We start from the raw sequence: 19997 nt of genomic DNA on the forward strand, positions 1-19997 counted from the left end.
TTTAAGCTTTCAAACCGCCCAGCTAACTTCAGCCTGCTGTCCAATGTTAGCACTCCAGCAGCAGCATGGCCTAAACCCCGTGCGTTTGAAGGGACCTGACATTGTATGCAGCCCTGCCCAGCTCCTGCCTGGGCTGCTCCTCCCCTGGACTCCCCTCACTGTTCTCTACTAGTCCTCGGGCACCCTTTCCCCTCTCGGGAGTTCCCCTCTCTGTGACGTCTGTTCACTGTGAATAGAACATATAAAAGTTACTCAGTGCAAAGACGAGGAAGCTGAGAAGTCGCCACACTTACACGTGTCTCTAATACCAGACTTCATGTGGATGCTCCTCCCGGGGTTTTTATACATGTATTATATATATTTTATACCAAGTATTTCACATATGCGTTGATTGTATGTGAAGAAAACATGTAGTACAGTCTTCCTGAGTCTAGTTCATCTTCCTGCAAGTGACATAACTTAGTTCTGAAAGTATGTTTGAACAGTGGATAAATAGATATGTATAGACAGATATGTAGGTATATGTTTTCTTCACCCATTAATCTATTGATACCCAGCCTACTTTGTACTTAAGTGATTTTCTGTCACATTCCTGGTAGTTAAATATATACTGTATTCTCAGCCTGTAGCTGAGTGCCTGTACACAGAAAGATCTTAGTAAAGAGCAGCTGAGTAAGTTACTAACTACGAGTCCATTGAGTAAGGTTGTGTACCAGAGGCCGTGAGAACCTCGGGTGTGACCTGCCCACTGGTGTCAGGAAGAGGCCTGCAGCCGGAAAACAAAGGCAGTAGGATGAGATGTGCCGGCTCAAGAGAGCAGGTCTGAGGACAGAGGCAGGGAGAACTGCTCTCTCTGGGGGTGAGATCAGTGCGGAAGGACACAGGGGAAGAGCACGTGAGAAGATGGCGAATGACAGTTGCCCAGAGACCCACAGGACATGCAGAGGAACTCCACTCAGAGAGGGAAAGAGGCCAGAGTGGGCCGGGGGTGGATGGAGCCACGCGGGCAAGGCTGAGAAATGAAGTGACCAGGTTCTCTAGACTAGAGTTTATCAAGTACATAATCTACTAAGACAGGAAAGTGCTCAGGAACAGAAGGAAGACTGGCTGAGCATCCTGGAGAGCCCTTCACTCTGCCCACGTGCTTGGTCCTGGCCCAGTGTCCCAGGGTGAGCTTTAAAGTCAGCAGCTCATTTGAGCTGAAAACCTGGAGCCTCCATGCGGCCTCAGATGTCGATAATCTCAGCACTCCACAGAGAAATCCTGGGGCTCGCCGCATCAGCGTGAAGATTTTTGAAGTCTCACTGTGTAGAACTAGGAAATTCTTTACAATAGGCATTCTCCCTGCCAAATTACTTTTTGGAAGTTTGCATTTACTTTAAACTCCCTCAGCCTTTGTACCGTGGATACTTCAAAGCTCAGAAGAGGTGCTCTTCCCAACACCTTATCACCTGGGGAGGGTGGACCCCGCTGAGCCTCATGTTCCATTCACGGTTTGGGAGCTGCGTGCCATATGTCCTGCAGACTGTGGTGCCTTTCCTCCTCTGAACGAAGATGTCTTTCAGACCCTCACACACACCCTCAGTAACACCCAGGCACTGGGGAGAGAAATCGCTGACTCCTGGTGGGAAAGCAGCCCGACGTCTCAGGAACAGGACAACCTAAATAAGCAGAGCGAAATCACGCAAAAACTTCTCGTGGGTTCAGACTTTCTGCCAGTGCTAGCCACACCTCCAGGCCATTTCTACCTGGGACAGTGCCATGTTTTATGATTTTGAAACGGTAAACGTGATACAATACATAAAAAATCATAACCTCAGAAGGGATCCTTCAACAGTGAAGACATACAGAACAAATTTGCATGAATAATTTTGCCATTACTTTGATTCTATCAGCAGAATTGTTTGGAAGCCTCTCAGGACATATGGGATTTCAGTTTCTGGTAGTCAGAATTTTATTTTTGGTACTTAGGCAATGATGTATTTTAAAAGTCAAAAAAAGCAAGATACAGAAAGTACACAGAGGTTACCGTGTAACTGGCAACTATTTACAGCCTGTTTCACCCAGCCAACAAGTACTAGATTTATGATGTGTACCAGTCACAAAGCTTGGTGCTTCTGAGAAAAAACATAACAGCTCATGCTGTCAACTTTACATGTGAAAGAGACAGTAAGAACACGCAGTCATGTTACTGCAAACTCTCAGAGGGTTGTAAAGAGGGAAACAGGTGTCCTCAAAGGAAGCTTGGGGCTAGGAATGTGCCCCTGGGTGAGGGCCTACCATCAGTTCCTCCAAGGCTGTAGAGGATAGATTAGAAAAGAGAGTGGGAGAATTTTCTAAGCAGAAAGAACATGTTTGTGGCTTCAGAGCTCAGAGTGGAGCATACTCCATTTAGGGCACATAAATGCCAAGGTAGCTGTGGTGTAGGAAAGAGAAGAAGACAGAGTTCCGAGGCATTTAGGACCTAATGAGACCCTGCGTGACCTTGTAAAAATGGTGGGCTTCAACCTCAGTTCATAAGAAGTCATTGGACTGTTTATCAAAGTAATTTCTCTTTCTGCGTGTGTACACATGTGTGCATGCGTCTGAGTATGAACACATGCGTGTGCAGCACACATGTAGAAGTCATAGCCCTGGTAGGGTCTCTTCAGAGATTCTCCTGTCTCTCCCTCCCACTTCACCCCAAGAAACTGCGACTGTAGACACGGACTACTGCATCTAGCTTCGTGTGTGTTCTTGGATCTAAACTCACAGTCTCACGTTCAGTTTGCAAGCACTTCACCCATGAAGCCATTTTCCATCTCCTGTGCATGTTATTTCTGAGCCAGTGTCTTTCTCTGGGATGTGAGGCTCCACTGTGCTAGACATCTTGGGAGCCCTAAGCATCCTCTTTCCACCTCGACAGCACCAGGGACACAAGAGCCTGACAACGCCACCATGTCCCCAGAGGCGCAATTCTCAACTCCAGAACTTGAGTGAATAAAGAAGTGTAGTTGGGTATAGTAAGTCTAAGGTAGATCGTTGGCCACCGCAGGCTTTCAGGTGGTCAGGCCAGTTAGCTGTTTACTGATTTACTGATGAGACACTGCATCTACACTGCAGATTACAAAGTGTAGTCAGCCAGTTGGCCCCTGGGTCTACTCATAAATCCCCAGTGCTGTTTCCTCTCCACCTCCCCCTTTTGCCTAGTACAGAGCCCCTCCCATGAGTCCCATCTCAAAGCATCCTGTGTTGTAATGTTGTAGTTGTGGCTTTTCCAGTGGAGATGTTAAGAAGCATTGTTCTCACTCAGGAAACTGGAAGCAGTCTCTATCTTTGTGACCCCCTTTTGGGGGCAAATGACCTTTGACAGGTGCTACCTGTGACCATAGAGTTTTATGTAACGATTGATGTGACAATTCATGTAACATTTTATATAACAGTAGCACAATTAATTATGAAATATCAGCAAAAATAATTTTACAGTTGGGCGTCACCACAACATGAGAAACTAACTGTATTAACGTGTCAGGGTGTTAAGAGGGCTGAGAACCACCATCTAAGACATCACAGACTATTTATTCCCTTCTGCTACAGTCACACTGCAGGGTTTTTTTGATGGCAGCCTAAGCAGCTCTAAGTGTTCCCTTACCCAGGCCAAACATTCTGGTTCCTTGAACCACTCCTTCAGCAAATGTGATCTCCCAACACGTCACCATAGTTACTCTTGTCTGAACACAGCACTGTGTTATGTCCCCTTCTTAAAATCTGGCAACTGGAATTACACACAGTATTCCAAATGTGGTCTAACCAGTGCTTCCATTAATAAAGCAGCAACCTGACCTAACTCTTTATTAACAAGTTCAGACTGTTTGTTATTACTGAACTTGTGGTCAGCCACATCCCCCAGGTCTTTAGCAGATGACTTGCTATACAGTTGACTTTTTGAACCCAATAATAAGACTTTACATTTATCCCCAGCACATTAAGGCTAAGTCTTGTTGCTGTTGGCCTAACCTATCTTGTTGAAAACAGTTATTTAAAAAAAAAAAAGCAGTGGGTTGGTGTGTGAGACTTCTCAGTTAACATACTAAGTATCCATGGTAGCTTTATTTCTTGTACAGATACGGTGAGCATATAGTCTACATAGTCATCCAAGCCAGTAAGAAGTATGTTGAGTGAGAAAGCCCAGGGTTCTCCTAGCTGGGTTAAATCACCCAGTAGCACACCAGAACGGACTTTTATCTACTCCGTGGGTCTGTTGCAACACAGTGTTCCCAAAAGCACTTAAACTATGCTGAACACATGTCATGTCTGTAAAACTATCATGAGACACAACTGGTACCTAGCCTCCATCCAGGAATTTGAATATGGAAGTCACTGTCAATCAAAGTGAGTGTCTGAGTTAGAAACTGTGTAGTATGGGTACTGGAGCTGCTTGTTTCTCTCCTATAACCCAACCCCACATTGGAGCCGGAACTGATACCAGCAAACGGTCACCCACTTTTAAGTGTCCTCCAAGCGGCCTTGTCTCGAGTTCCTTATGTGTTATAATTTGTTCTGACTGAGTCACAACCGTTTGCAAGACAGTCGGAGCAGAGATTTCGCTGAAATGTTCTTCAGAAAGTATATGGATGGTGAAATTACACCCAGAATATGTACTGCTCTCTTTGTATCTCCCTCAAAGCTTTCCTTTAATCTTAGAAATATCTCTTTCTTCTCTTCCCTGCTGAGAGATCTAATTCAGATCTTAGCTACTGTCTATTGCCTAACAACTCCTGGCCCTCACACTCCTCCTAAGCCCTAAATCTGTATTTTTAGCCACCAACCAAACATCTCAGCCCAAAGGACTTGACAAGGGCTTTATAAGGCCCTTCTGATGTCCTCCCTGGTCCTCTCAGGGGCACTGAGGAAAGCACAAGGAGGCAGAAAGGAAGGCTTCCAACAGTGTCCTCCTCTGTGTCATCTCAAAACTAATTTCCTTGGAAAGTTAAGTCCATGTAAGTATAAAATATTGTATGCTGAATATAAATGTAATAATCATCTTGGTAAACATGATGGAATGCCCAGAAAAGCACAAGTTATAGGTACATTTTTACTGGCAACTGTAGTAAGAGGTGATATCTAATCGCCAGGCAGCTTGGCATTCTTCTCTACGGCAGGTCGGATGGCCTACTTAGTAACGTTCTGGGACACAGACTCACGTAGCACAGAGCACCACAGCACGGGGAGAGCGACAGCTTGTGACTGTATGCTTGCTTGTCCGGTTGCTTTTCCCTTTGCTGTCACTAAATACTGACAGAGACGCTTGGGTGTGGAAGGGCTTCCCCTGGCCCACAGGCCACCCTGGCAGGGCGGCCCAGAGCGTGCGCCTGAGCTCAGTGCAGAGCGGCGTGCTGTACTTGCCTCCCTTTCTCTTCCTGTGCCGCTCAGGAGCCCATCCCACAGAATGATGTCACCCAGGTCAGAGTCTCCCATCGAGTAACTCTCTGGAAACACGCTTGCAGAAGCACCCAGGGGTTTCCATGACACTAAATCCTGTCACACTGACAATCAGGATTACCTATCACAACTACCTAGGCCTTTCCTACAAGCAGGTGACTAGGCTGCCACGGAGAATGGAAGCTAGAACCAAATGCCATGCTCTTGACCGGCTAGGCCACACTGCCTCCCTCTGTTCCCCTCAAGAAAAATCTCCTTGGCCATCAATCATTCAATCCATTCTTTTTCCCACACATGAGATAAATAAAAGGTTTGCCCACTCCTTATATCAGAATCGAAGTCTCCCACGCAGAAGGGTCTGCATATTCCTCCCTTTCAGGCCTATAGACCTAAGGACTTAACTGTCTCCTCCCTGCTACTTTATAGAACAGAATCATGTCTCCAGGGTGGAAAGGAGGAAAGTGAGAGACACGTCGAAGCCTCTTGCACATGCCAATCCTCAAGTTTCTCTGGAAACATCCCGAGGAGTTTATACCTGGAACAGGAAACCATCCTTAAGCCATGTCCCTCCTCCTGGGAGCAAAGCACCTCAGAACTCTTCAGGTCAACCCTTAGGACATCTTCCTTGGCCATACAAAGCTTCTGCTGGTGCTCAAATAATCAGTTTCTTTAACCTGGGCTCATAAGCCTATTATAATTTCTCCGAAGGTCAGGTGACTTCTTACCTACCCAAGGCCCACCAAGGCAGTAAGTGTAGCTGTAACCCTTTAAAAAGCCGGTTTCTTTCCTTGCATTATCCCTACGTCCTTCTGTCCTAAAAGTATAGCATTAAGTTGAATTCTTAATCACTGCAACAGTTAGAAAATTTTAAACTGAAATTCCACTACCTGTAGTCTATTCTCTGACTGTACCAACCTTCACTCTAAGGCTGTTAAACTGTCTCTTGCTGTTTGGAGTTTTTAATATTAGTCTATGTGGACTACTATGAAGGTTTGCATATGCTTGGCCCGGGGAGTGGCACTATTAGAAGTTGTGGCCTTGTTGGAGGAAGTGGGGGCGGGCTTGGAGACCCTCCTCCTAGCTGCCTGAGGATGCTCAGTCTGTTCCTGGATTACTTCTGATGAAGATGTAGAACCCTCAGCTCCTTCTGTACCACGCCTGCCTGGATGCTGCCATGTGCTCTTGCCTTGACAATAATGGACTGAACCTCTGAACCTGTAAGCCAGCTCCAGTTAACTGTTGACCTTTATAAGACTTGCCTTGGTCATGGTGTCAGTCAAACCCTAACTCAGACACCTACTATAACAAGTACTGTAGACCAGGAATCTCATAAGTAGCAGACATTTATTTCTCATGTTCTGGTGTCTAGGAAGTCTAAAATCAAGGTACTGGCAAATCCATTCTCTGGTGAGGCCTTACTTCCTGGGTCATAGGTAGCCATCAATCCCAGCATAATCTGCATCATTCCTCAGAAAGGTAAAGCTCAGTTGCTGTTTAGTGGGTGTGTAGATGTGTTTCATTCTGTGTGGGAAACAGAATGTACTGAAGAACTGGCGGCCAGGGGGATTTCTTTACAGTAACTGCTCACGCCAGAAGAGCTGAGAAGGCTTTCTTGGTCACATGAGAAACACGCTCCGGATTTCAGCATCCACACTAAAGGGCATGCAGGTGCTGGGGCCACCAGTGTCCTACAGAGCACGTCTCGTTTGCAAGGAGCAGAATGTCCAGACCAGTTGTTTCTCATCCATCACTAGACACAGCCAGCAATGGCCAGCCGTCCTGCAGCTCTGTTCGCAGCCGTTCGTCTTCTACCCCGGCTTGAGGATTTGTCTCCCGAGTACTTTCTCGCAATAGTTGACAAAATGCTTTGACACTTCTGTGCAACCCCATGTTGTAGCTGTCGCTGTCCACTTTAACTGCCTGACCATTAAGCAGGGCCTCATGTTTTAGATTCTGTGTGAATCCACAGTCTAAGCAGGATTGTGCCTAAGGTCACGGTGCATGTCCTGTGCTACTCATTAGGGGCTGTGGTCCCTCCTGGACCCAGATCAGTACTGGCTCTGTCACCTTGCAGCTGTTCCATTGTGACAGACTATCTGAAGACCTTGGCTTATAACCATAATCAACAGGTTCTTCAGATTGTTAATGTTTCTGGGTGCATTTTCTTTGTGGAGGAGAGTCTACTACTTCAGTCTGGGTGATTTGGACAGTTCTCGCTGTATGGACTTCACTTCATGAACCAGACCAGGAATCCTGTGTGGCAGCAAGAAGTCAGTGCACAGGCTTTCCCACACTTCTGCTTGCCAGTGTTCTGTTAACTAAAGAAAGAACCATAGCTTCATGTCAACATAGGAAAGGGTTGCAAAGGAGCATGGATACCTAGACATAATGTATATCACAGCTCTAAGAAGAGGCTGTGATTTTAGGCGATAGGGTCATATTATCTGTGGTACAACTTAACTCCATTATATAAGAGACAGCTCTGTTCCTGTAAAATTGCATTTGCAGTATCAGGCAGTATAGCCAAGCTCTTCCCGTCTGCGTGACCAGGAGGAGAGCTGGCACTGGCCCCTGTGCCTTAGCTCGGCAGTAGCATTATGTCTATTTTGCCTTCAGCCTGTTGGCCAAAGCTTCAGATGATCTGCAGAGTGGGCATAAATCCTGCTCTGTGCTGTGGGGAGCTAACACAGGTACCAGAGGCCTGCAACAGAGCTTTGTCAGAGTTAGCAGTTTACATCCCCTACCTGTCCTGTGCCCCGGATGTGCTGACCAATGTGCTAAGGAAGATGAACACACACGTGGTGTGCACACATGCCAAGGGGCTAGTACCTGTGGATGGAGGCATCACATGCCTTTTGTAAAGCTGCTCATTTGTCATACCATTTGTGTACTAAGCACTAGGCCGGTGCGAGAAAGCAACTTCGATTCTCACACAGACTCTCTCCTGTCATCATGAACACCTCAGGGTTGCTGAGCCATCTGGCCAGCCAAGTGGTGGCTTTTATAACAGGAAATGTTTCTCTGATAATTCATTTAGCTTTATATTTTAAGACAAGACATTTTAATTTTATGATAATCAAAGTAATCCTGATGTTGGAACAATTAGAGAAAATTCAGGATGCAGGCTCCTTTGAAATATTTTTTGGAAAAAAGTTAGGGAGACCTGGCTTCATAGAAGACAAGCACAGCAAATTGGATTTTTCTTGTTCTCAAAAAGTTTAGACTCCAGTGATTGAGTCAGATCTGTAAATAGTTAATAAATAGTAGAAATATGATTAACTGCTTTTAGAATGCAGAGCAAGGAGGGGAGTAGAAACGGAACAACTTCCTAGAGTAAGGTGTCCTTTAAACTGTGTAAAGATGTAACCGCTTCCTAGAATAAGGTGTCCTTTTAAACTGTGTAAAGATGTACACATTTTGAGTTGGGTTGGGCATGTTCTTGGTACAGAGAGCCCAGGAGTGGAGGTGAGTGCAGGTGAGGGCCAAAGCTATAACAGCAGCAGGGCAGAGGCTGGTCACAGTTGGGCACATGGGGAGAAAGAAGAGGCAGGATGACCTCCAGGTGCCCTGGAAGCTTGTGATGGTTAGGGTTTCTGTGGAAGGAGCCACAGTAAGAGAAGCCCAGGGACACTGACATTGTTTTCCAGTGTGAGTCCATGACTCTTTCCCATGAGTGTGTGTAAACACTCCCTGATGCCTTTACGTGCCAGTAGAACACATTCACTGCTTGTCCGGCAAACTTGTAGCTTTGTTTCTTCATCGAGGGACTGTTTAGTCTTTGCTTTTGTCACTGTCTTAACCACAATGAAGGGTCCAGACTTGGACCTGTGTGATACTGCAGACATGAGACCTAGCTTCAAGCACGCAGAGGCTTTGCCTCTTCCCCAGGTAACCTTAGCTGTGAACGTGATGTTCCTTCAATTGTTTTTCACATAGTTCTGGTCTGTTTCAAACACTTATCCTTTTAGATAAGTTATTTATGCCGAAGGACATCTGTTCTGCTGTGCCGGTACCTGGCTCCTGAGATAGATTCGTTGGTTTTCTTGAAACTAAGCAAATGAAATCTTTGGTCATATGAGGGATCTTAGGGTTTATTGCTAGATTTGAAGAGATTTTATTTTTTGTCTTTAGCCTGTTGGGTTGTCCCTGTAATCGTAAGTCAGAAACGTGAGCGCCTGCAAAGGTTTGCACATTGCATCTACCGTCCTCACTTACACACTTTCCCCACAGCAGTTGATACGCACACAAAAAGCTGGTCCGTGGCCGGCCTCCAGCCCACTCGCGGCTAGTGCCAATTCCAAAAGCCGGAGAATGAAGACACTCGCGCCCATCATCCGTCACTGTGTCTGTGAACCTCACAGCCTGATACTGGAAAATCTGGATTTGATTTCTTTCAAGTCAACCACACAGCCTGTGCACGTGGTTAGGCAGTGTTTGCATGTCGAATCAGAACTTGAGATACTTTAACTCAGCCATGTCAACAGTGTTCTTATTCCCTGATAATCAGACGTGGAACATTCTTTTGGCAGGTTGTATTCCTCACTGGCTTTGGCTATGTGTATGTGGACATCACCCAACAGTGTGGCACAATCGCTATCATTCTAGCCCCAGAAGGAAAAGCTGAGCCCATTTTCACCAGCCCCAGCAGGTGGGTTTGCTTTCTAGCAGCAGTGCTGTAAGCTTTCTTCATGATACTGTAAACGTGTTAATATTCTTTTCTCATCATAAAATTATCAGTCCACTGCTCTTCATTCCTGTTGTCTCACAATTATCATGTGATCCGTAAGTAAAGACCTAGTTATTAAATTATGCCTCCAGCATATATAGATAATAACAACAACAGCAACATCTTTCTTGAGTCTCCCAGTAGTGTGATAAGTTCAACAAATTGATTTTCAAGCTAAGACAGGCTCTTCCAAATAATACCATTATTATTAGTGTAAGATGCAAGCTAGTATCTCTAAATCCATAAAACAACTTTGTAAATAGGTAGACTTTGCAGTTAGACCAACAGTAAATATAAACATGTCTCCTGGAGCCTCCTAGATGTGTCAAACACATCTGTCATCAAGGAGGCTAGGGAGATAGCCCAGTGGGTAAAGTGCCAACTATGTAAGCTGAGGACCAGAGGTCAGCATCCATACAGAAGCCAAGCACAGCATCAGCATCCATGTGAAATAATATCAGATGGGAATGCTTACATTGTCCAAAAGTGTTTGTTAAACGAAAGAAACAGCAGTACAGCAGAATTGGATAATAAGATTTAAATTATTTAGCACAAAATCTCAAGCTGACATATGTATTTCAGAAATGTTGTCTACAGCATGAGTCTCAGTGACAGCAGCACAGTGCACACATTGGGAGGTAAAGTAAGAACGGCACAGTGTCTTCTTCCCTGGGTCATGCTTCAAGTGCCTACTGGATGTCGGGTCTTATCTAGGGATAGAGAAACCATGAGGGAAAGGTTCCATTCTCACAGGCACAGAATGGGAGAGGCTAGAACACAGAAACTCTGTGGGCATAGGAGAAGGTCGGCACTTTACGACCAAAAACAGCAAGTTAGAGACATGTGAGTTGGCAGGGCCTTGAGGCATGGAGAGTGGAGTTGTTGAACAGTTAGTATGCAGGGCTGATAGTCACACGCTCGTGTGCAGGGCTGATAGGCACACACTCGTGTGCAGGGCTGATAGGCACACACTCGTGTAGAGGGCTGATAGGCACACACTCGTGTGCAGGGCTGATAGGCACACACTCGTGTGCGGGGCTGATAGGCACACACTCGTGTGCGGGGCTGATAGTCACGCTCGTGTGCAGGGCTGATAGGCACGTGCTGACCTCTCGTCTTTCTGCTCAGCTTACCGTTTTGAATATAAGGAATGTTACTTCTCTTTCTGCCATGATCATCATAACAGAATTAGAGTACAAAATGAAGGATTTAGAGGGAAAAAACGCACACAAAAACATGACAATAGTCCCAGTGGAAACATTTCCAATAATCATCACCCTGCCCAGGCGTGTTGAGTTCTCCCTTGGTGTGAGAATCTGTCCCACGAGGGCGTATGCAGTGAGACATTGTCCTAAAGCAAATACGGAGGAAACCAGAGACACTAACAGGCTTTTTCCCTGTCCCTAGAGCTGTGGAGCGGACGGTCACTTTCAGGACGTTCATCACCCAGTTGAGCCTGGCAGTGTCCGACGACCTCACACACCAGGCACCATCTGAACTGCTGAGGCTCACGCTGGACAACGTTTTCCTCCACGTGTCTCCTGTGCCTGATGCCCTCCGCGGGGAAGAGCCTCCCTCCAACCTCCAGCTCTACAGCGTGGAGGTCTACTGCGGAGACCTGCAGCTGGACAACCAGCTTTATAACAAGTCCAACTTCCATTTCGCTGTCTTGGTCTGCCAAGGAGAGAAAAGCGAACCTGCTCAGTACTCCAGAGTGCAGAGTCTCCTGGTCTCCAGCAAAGACTTGGAAGAATACAAGGAGAATTGCTTCATCAAACTTTGCCTCACTGTATCTGAGGGGAAGGACTTCTTCCTCGATGTCAGCGAGTTCACTTTTGAACTGAAGCCGGCACGGCTGTACGTGGAGGATACCTTTGTGTACTACATCAAAACTTTGTTCGACACCTACCTTCCTCGCAGCAGGCTGGCTGGTCACCACCAACAGCTCCTTACAGGGAGGCAGGTGCTACCCGTGCAGGTGACACAGCACGCCAAGGCCTTGGTGAACCCAGTGAAGTTACGGAAGCTGGTCATCCAGCCAGTGAGCCTGCTCGTCAGCATCCATGCGTCCCTCAAGCTGTACATCGCCTCCGACCACACTCCTCTCTCCTTCTCCACGTTTGAACGAGGACCGGTGTTCACGACGGCGCGGCAGCTGGTGCACGCGCTGGCCATGCACTATGCTGCTGGGGCTCTTTTCAGAGCAGGTGAGGCTGCGAGGGAAGGCCCGTGGTGGGCTAGCACATGGACGGAAGTGCTGCTGTGGGGAAGGTGTCTGGTGCAGCACACGGGAGAGCGGGTCAGGGCTGGGCGGTACGTGTAAGCCACACGTCTAGCAATGGATCTAGGTCTGGACTGGCAGCGTAAACCCTGGGTGAGGATCCTGAGCCTGGGTCTTCAGCTGTAAAGTGGATTTTTGAGGCTGCGAGGTGGTTTTTACTAGGGACCAGGGGGAGAAGTAAGACTTCTGTTTCCCATCAGGCTGGAAGATCCTACGAGGAGTGTTTGTGTGAGTACGGAATCTTCCATGGGTGTGCTAACGTGAATATCGGTCCTGTGGTCTCAAACCGCTTTACAGTCATTAGTTCCTGACTCGGGCTCACTCTTAGGTAGGTCCAGGGTGACAGCCTGGACCTCAGGGTCGCTTCTAGTCATGTCAAAGCAGCATCCACACTGGGCTCTGCTAAGTCTTCTCCAGGAAAGAACTTGAAAGATGAGTTCGTGCACATTAACCTTGGGCTTGGTGAATGGATTTCATAGACTATTCAGGCTGTGGCAGCAAATGACTATATCACCATTAGTAAGAGGCCAGTAATCATGCTACGTGGATAACTAAGCCGTCTCCATAATGAAATGCATAGAGTAGGGATAGCGTGACTCCAGTATAGACAAAGGACAGCCCCAGAGGAGAGCCTTAAATGACCTGTTCACATAGTTTGCACAACAGTGAAGGAAATACCTCCCCCTTGCTAAGGAGTCATTTAAAAAGAATATTTCAACTAAATAGATATGTGTGTCTGTAAAGTACCCCAGATACTCGCTCTTTGGGTAGACTGACATGTCTCTCTAGTCAGAGGCCAAGGGGAAGAGGACTTCCTGCAGTCACAGCTGAGCTGAGCTTAGCTAGGGAGCTGAACTAAAGGACAAACTCACCTGGGCCCAGGTGACCTTGCTTTACGGAGGGGCAGAGGAATCTCATGTGAACATTCTCTTTGGATTTCTGTGATTAGAAATTCTGTGGTTATCTCACTCCCAATGTATAGCAGGAAAGACATTCTAATGCCAAGGCTGAGTTGAAAACGTTGCCGCTAAAACTCCATGGTCAGTCTGGATATTGCCCAAAAGTCACTGGAGGGTTGAGAGACAGAGAGGCCATGGGGAGGGTAGGTGGCAGGCCCCAGGAGAGCGGACTAGCATTCCTATAGCGCGCAGGTGAGGGCTAGCTGGGAGGAGCTGCTTATGTCTACCTCGGTTGGAGCTGCGTTCACCCTGGACTCAAGGTTCCTGGCTGGGATGCTAGAAACACCCTGGCCTCATTTCTGGGGAAGTCTGTGAAGTCATGTGCAGAGGCTTTAAAAGCACAGAGCAGCTCTCAACGGAAGGAAGGTGGGCTTGAGGATTCTCGGGGTTCTTGCCTTCTGGATCCCACGCTCGTAGACTCAGATCACCAACAAGATTTCAAAACAGCCAAGCCAGAGATGTGCAGATGGGCCTCTGTATCCTCGGGGTCACATCCGCAGAGTCAACCCTTTGTAGCCTGAAAATACTGAAGAGAGGAATTTTGTGTGTTCCTGCCATTTATCTCTCAACTGTGCAGAATTAGTAGGCCAGCGGGGTGGCTGCTGTCCGGCTGCTTGGGTAAGGGTGAAGGAAACAGCTGACTTACAAGTTGTCCCCTGGCCCCCACAAGTGTGTGCCTCTGCACACCCACAGAAATAAGTAGAAGTACTGAACATTTTCAATTCAGCAGAATGTGGGGCACAGCCTGTGCCCTGTACAGCATCACACACCCACACTGCAGGTGACAGAAGCTGGTTCGCAGGGTCTGGAGCCCGTGCCTGCTGGATGCCGAGGGCCACTTCACTCACCTCTGGGGAAAATAGTAGAGTGTCCTTGCATGCGGTCTGTCTTTCTGTCTAGCTTAGATGTCACCAGGTGGAACCTCCATTCACAAACAGCCCTCTGGTGGCTTCAGGCTTTACTGATGACAGACTTACTGATCCGCATCCTTTCATATGGCTAGGAAGAACTGGAAAGGACTCCCAGCAGTGGGTGGAATTAAGAGTCAAGGTGGGCCTTCTCCTCTGCTCCCAGATTCCTAAACCTGAGGGAAACCTCATGGAAGTCTCTGCCTGACGGTAAACTAACTCTGTCACATGTGTGAGGGAAACCAAGGCTTCTCTAGACCAGCCCTCAGGTGGAAGCTGCAGTCATTCTGGGAGACTCTCTAAAAAGAATCTCCTTCTCTATCTTACCTCCTCAGAGCACCTTTCAGGAATAACTTATTCATTCTACTGGACCGACTGACCATCCACCCACTCACCCACCCATCCGCCCAACCACCCACCCATCCACCCATCCATCCACCCACCCACCCATCCATCCACCCACCCACCCACCCAACCACCCATCCATCCACCCACCCACCCATTCACCCACCCAACCACCCATCCATCCACCCATCCATCCATCCACCCATCCATCCACTCACCCACCCATCCATCCACCCACCCATTCACCCACCCATCCACCCATCCATCCACTCACCCATACATCCACCCACCCATTCATCCATTTATTTATTTATTGAGATGCGGCAGGGATCAAGTAAACTAACCTAGGTTGGAAACCTACTCCTAAGTTTATCAGAGACTGTGAATATCTTCCAGACATAATCTCTCCTCCGTGTCCTCTGCTTCCAGTAGAGATACTGTAGACACACTGAGTGAATGGCCATCGGCCTCCTGTGTCCACACAGCTCTGACCCCAGGAACTCAGGGGTCAGGCACCATTTGCCTTGTGCTTGGGGATTTCATGAGCAGTGCCTTGGCACCCTGTGGCTCTTCATGTGTCAGTCCTAATGACTGACACTCATGTTGTCACCCTCACGTTCCAGAAACAGAAAGGGACTCCTCTGCTTTGATAGTGGCCTGGGAACTTGGCGTTCCTCTTGGGTTGGTGACTTAACTGAAGATCTGCCACAGACTCGTTGCTGAGGGAGGAAACAGTCCCCACCCCGGGCCTCTCCTCACAGCCTTCCCAATAAAAAGGCCACAGTACTGGGCTGGGACTAAAGATTGCTGGAGGAAGTTGCTTTTTCAGATTCCTCCTCCCCCAACCCTGTTCTTTGCCTGCCCGGAGTCCTCTGGGCTTATAGCCCTCGGTCCCCACCCACCCGGGCGGGCGGAAGGGAAAAGGCAGCTGCTGCGGACCTCACCACAGCCTCATTCCCACAAGGCAAAGGCTGTGAGCAGCTCCTGGCAAGCCTGAGTTTAAATAGGAAAGCAGACCCAAAGCCACCCTCCTGGGACATCGGTGGGGGAGCACTTCCCTCTCACTAACTAATCAGTGTGTCCTTGGTTGATGTTTACACAGTCCAAGCTAGGGTTGAAGGAGAGACATTTGTTTGGCTCTAGCTCCACTCTAAGAGTAGCACTCAGCTTGATGGGATTGGGAAAGATTAAAAATAACCCTGCATCCTTGTCAAAGCTTGCATCCCTTTTGCAGCACCCTATTTAGCATCTGGCTTCTGTCCACCGGGCAGCTTCTGCCTCCGCTGCGGCCCTGGCAGGTTGGGAGGAGCAGTCGGTGTGTGAACACCTGCAGCCCAGAGTGCCCGCCTGAGCCGGGCTGTTCTCGGCACATGGTTCCCTTTACAGCAGTACAGGAGGCTTGGGCACAGAAGTCATATTAAAGCCATTTGCAAGGCTGCCAGAGGATCACTGTGATTTATAAAGTATGAAAGTTCACCATTTATGAATTCACAGAGAATGAGTTATTTCCCACATCTCACTCCAAAGAAGCTTATGACACCCTTCATTCTAATGTGAAAGGGAATTTTAGGGAAAACAGGCCACTTTTCACAAATGTTGAAAGCACTGAACTCAAGGTTTCAATAACCTTCCCTTTGTGTTGCAGGCTGGGTGGTGGGGTCCCTGGAGATCCTCGGCAGCCCCGCCAGCCTAGTGAGAAGCATTGGAAATGGGATCTCGGACTTCTTCAGGCTTCCGTATGAGGGCTTGACCCGAGGCCCAGGAGCCTTCGTGAGCGGAGTCTCCAGAGGGACCACCTCGTTTGTCAAGCACATTTCCAAAGGTGAGGTGCAGGTCCTTGCCGCTCCTTGTCTAGGTTTTCAGAGAGTTCATGCCTTCAGTTTGCGCACCCAGCCTCCAGCTTCCGTTGTTGTTTTGGCTTACTGTGAAATGCTGGGCTCAGAGCAGAGCTCCTGTTTTAAGCAAATCACTGCTTGCCTGCAGTGTATAAAAGCGGTTCAGAAACTTGAGGGTTTCAAACCTCTCATTGGGAAAACACAAGCTGACTCGACTGTTACTCTATACAATAAATATAGAAATATTGAAGGTGTCCGTGACTTCTGCTAAGCATCAGGACTTGTTCAGCGGTTGTCTCATCCTAGTTCTGAAATGCAGTCAGCCGTCCTGACTGCAGCGGGCGAAGCTGACTTGACCAGCTTCCCTCCCACTCCCTACATCCACAGTGCCATCTTGTGGTCGAGAAGGTCATCAGCCGTGAAGGCGAAACTGCTTCCCACCAGGAGAATGTTTTCATTTCTTCCAGTGTTTGCTTGATATTTTGGTCAGGTTGGCAGTGGCTGGGGAACTAACAAGGGCCATCTGAGCCCCTTTTCTTCTCAGCGGGAGGCAGAGAAAACAGGGCAAAGGCCTTCTTGCCCATAAAAGGCATTTTACTGTAGACAATACCATAACTCTGTTATGAGGGGCAGGTTACGGAAGTCTCTAGAAGGCCTCAAAAGAAGACTTAGGCTTGAAATCTGAGACTCCATGGTCCATAGAGAGGATGGGGCTCCTGGTGGGGGGTTGGCAAGAGAGCAGCCAGAGCAATAAAAACAAATCCCATGGACAATGAAAGGGAGCCTCCCAGCCCCAGATCTCGGGAGGCCTGGAGCGGACTGGAATCTCACAGATGTGTGCCTGGTGGGACCTCTGAGGTCTGTTGTTTCTAGTTCACAACAGGACAACAAACACCTGCTAAACTGAAGCTCGGCTTAGTTAGCATCCTGACTGCATTTTACATTTGTTCTCCCATTTTAGCAAAATCTGAGGAGTTGTGTGTGTGTGTGTGTGTGTCTGTCTGTCTGTCTGTGTGTGTCTGTCTGTGTGTCTGTGTGTGTGTCTGTCTGTGTGTCTGTGTGTGTCTGTCTATGTGTGTTATGTCTGTGTGTGTGTCTGTCTGTCTGTGTGTGTCTGTATTTGTCTTTGTCTGTGTGTCTGTCTGTGTGTGTGTCTGTGTGTGTGTCTGTGTGTGTCTGTGTTTGTGTCTCTGTGTCTGTCTGTGTGTCTCTGTGTATGTGTGTGTGTATGTTCATATGTTTGGGTGTGTCTTTGTGACTGTGTGGTCAAACTACAGGTAACAGTGGCAGCTTCAGAAGTGGCATCTGATTTCTTCTCTGTTGTTGTCCCCTGGTTTAGCTACTGAGACCCATATGCACTTGCTGGACTGGTTGGGACTGTTGAGGCATGTGGGTGTCTTTCTTAGGAAACCAAACAGAATCATTGTCTGGGACCCTTTGTTGGCTTTCCTGTCAGTCAACGTCCTGATTACCAAAACTACATAAATCTTCTGTAGCAAATAGTTTTTTCCTCAGAAGGCCAAGTGAGAGAGTTTAGTTTCTCCCTCTATTCAGACTGAAGTCATGGCCAGGTGTTTCCATGTATGATGAGGAAGATCACAAGTTCAAGGCTGATGGAAGCTTATGTACAAAACCAGAGGAGGGAGAGGGAAGACTGAATTCACAAAAAAAAGACAATTTTAGTCCAAAAATGGAAACAATTCTTGAAAATCTACCTGGAAGTAAGGAATGTAACTTTAAACATAACCTGTAACAAGCGCAGAAATGCAGGTAGGCTAGGGATGTAGTCAGTAGTAGTAACCCTAACCTCTTAAAACTGGATCCAGAGAGGACCTCAAAAGAACTTTCCCCAAGTCTTGAGAAATGACTGGACGGTGTAAAGTCTCAGGCACATAAGGCTGTTCCTCTGCCCCGCTGCAGAGCCAGCACTGCTGTGCTCAAATGCCCGGGAAGGGAAGACTGCTGACACTCAGTGTGTCCTCATCCCGCCCTACAAACCTGGAGCCCCCCACCCTGCGACAAGGAAACCCACCCGTGCTCTGTGCCCTCAGGTACCTTGACGTCCGTCACCAACTTGGCCACCAGCCTGGCCCGAAATATGGACCGGCTCTCACTGGACGAGGAGCACTACAACCGGCAGGAAGAGTGGCGGCGGCAGCTCCCTGAGAGCCTGGGTGAAGGACTGCGACAGGGCCTGTCCAGGCTGGGCATCAGCCTGCTCGGTAAGGGACTTGTCACTCCTGTCTGTCTGCACTCAGCTTTGGAAGCTCCACCAGCAGTGACCACATGGCCTTCTCTTGGGAGTGGCTGTGAAGGATCAGACCCTTGCTGTGGTGTCTGGGGAGCACCAGGGCATCTGGGGAGCATCAGGGCATCTGGGGAGCACCAGGGCATCTGGGGAGCACCAGGGCATCTGGGGAGCACCAGGGCATCTGGGGAGCACCAGGGCATCTGGGGAGCACCAGGGCATCTGGGGAGCACCAGGGCATCTGAGGAGCATCAGGGCATCTGGGGAGCACCAGGGCATCTGAGGAGTACTAGTCCAGGACCAGTTCTACAGCGTTGTGGTGCTCCTTAACAGGGCTATCTCGGGACTGCCTGGGGAGGAGATTACCAGACAGTCTTGTGCTTGCTACTTACCATGGGTTTGGAATACAGTCTCTAAAGCAAAGGACAATCGCACAGGACACCCCTAAGCACTTTTAGAAGTGAGTGACCAGCAGCCTTGGCAAAGCATCTGCTTCCCCTGACCAGGGCTGCTTGTGCACATGCTATGTATGTAAACTGTGGTCAGGAGCCAGCTTCCCCCTCGGACTTACTTATTTCAGATCAGCCCATCTCAAAGCCTGATGGTACAGTTAGAGGTGAAGATTGCTGTGGGGATATCAAAGGGTCAAGTGCTTGAAAATCTATAAAACTTCAGAGTTTTTTGTGTATTTGCTTGCGAAGGAATTTAAACCGTAGAGCTTGGCCCGCTGCCTCTCATGCATCTGAGGGGTGTGCAGTGTGGCCATGGAGGTGTAGGGCCCAGTATGGACGAGGTGAGCCTGGAAAGCTTCCTCCTCCCTGTCCTGCTTTCACGCAGCCCCTCACCGGCAGCACAGCAGCTGAGGCTGAGGAGGACACAGTCAGTGCCACAGTGCAGGTTGACTTACCTGGTTAGTTAAGCAATAACAGTCTGTGGTGCGGGGTGTGTCGTTCGATAACATGTGGAGAATGGGAAGCCAGTGATCTGTGATGACCACTGGGTAACCACGGTCCCCTTGCCTGAGTCTGCAGTCCAGAGGCCATGGACTCCTCTGGGGAGGACGGTGTGGCAGTGGGTAGGGCCCTGGACTCCAGGTTAGGTTATCTAAGCCTTTTCTTTGTGACCTTCGGTGAGTGTTTAACTTCTTTCATCCTGGATCTGTTTAGAAACAGGACTGATAATTCAGTTGTTAGAAACAATGAGCAGGTAGGGGCCACAGGGCACACACGGAGTTGAAAGGAATTGGTGTTCTGCAAACATTATCAAAGGGACTG

General features: G+C 48.3%; 1 protein-coding gene across 1 annotated transcript in view; it reads left to right on the forward strand.

Moving 5' to 3' along the window:
• VPS13B (vacuolar protein sorting 13 homolog B) overlaps positions 1 to 19997 on the forward strand; it is a 425975-nt gene that overhangs the window by 394406 nt on the left and 11572 nt on the right. The window contains exons 55-58 of the mRNA XM_080909429.1: positions 9951 to 10069; positions 11555 to 12354; positions 16286 to 16462; positions 18527 to 18697. Coding sequence (XP_080765555.1) covers positions 9951 to 10069; positions 11555 to 12354; positions 16286 to 16462; positions 18527 to 18697 — 1267 coding nt within the window. The remainder of the gene's footprint in view (positions 1 to 9950; positions 10070 to 11554; positions 12355 to 16285; positions 16463 to 18526; positions 18698 to 19997) is intronic.

The sequence above is a fragment of the Micromys minutus genome, assembly GCF_963924665.1.
Source record: "Micromys minutus genome assembly, chromosome: 33".
Taxonomy (NCBI): domain Eukaryota; kingdom Metazoa; phylum Chordata; class Mammalia; order Rodentia; family Muridae; genus Micromys; species Micromys minutus.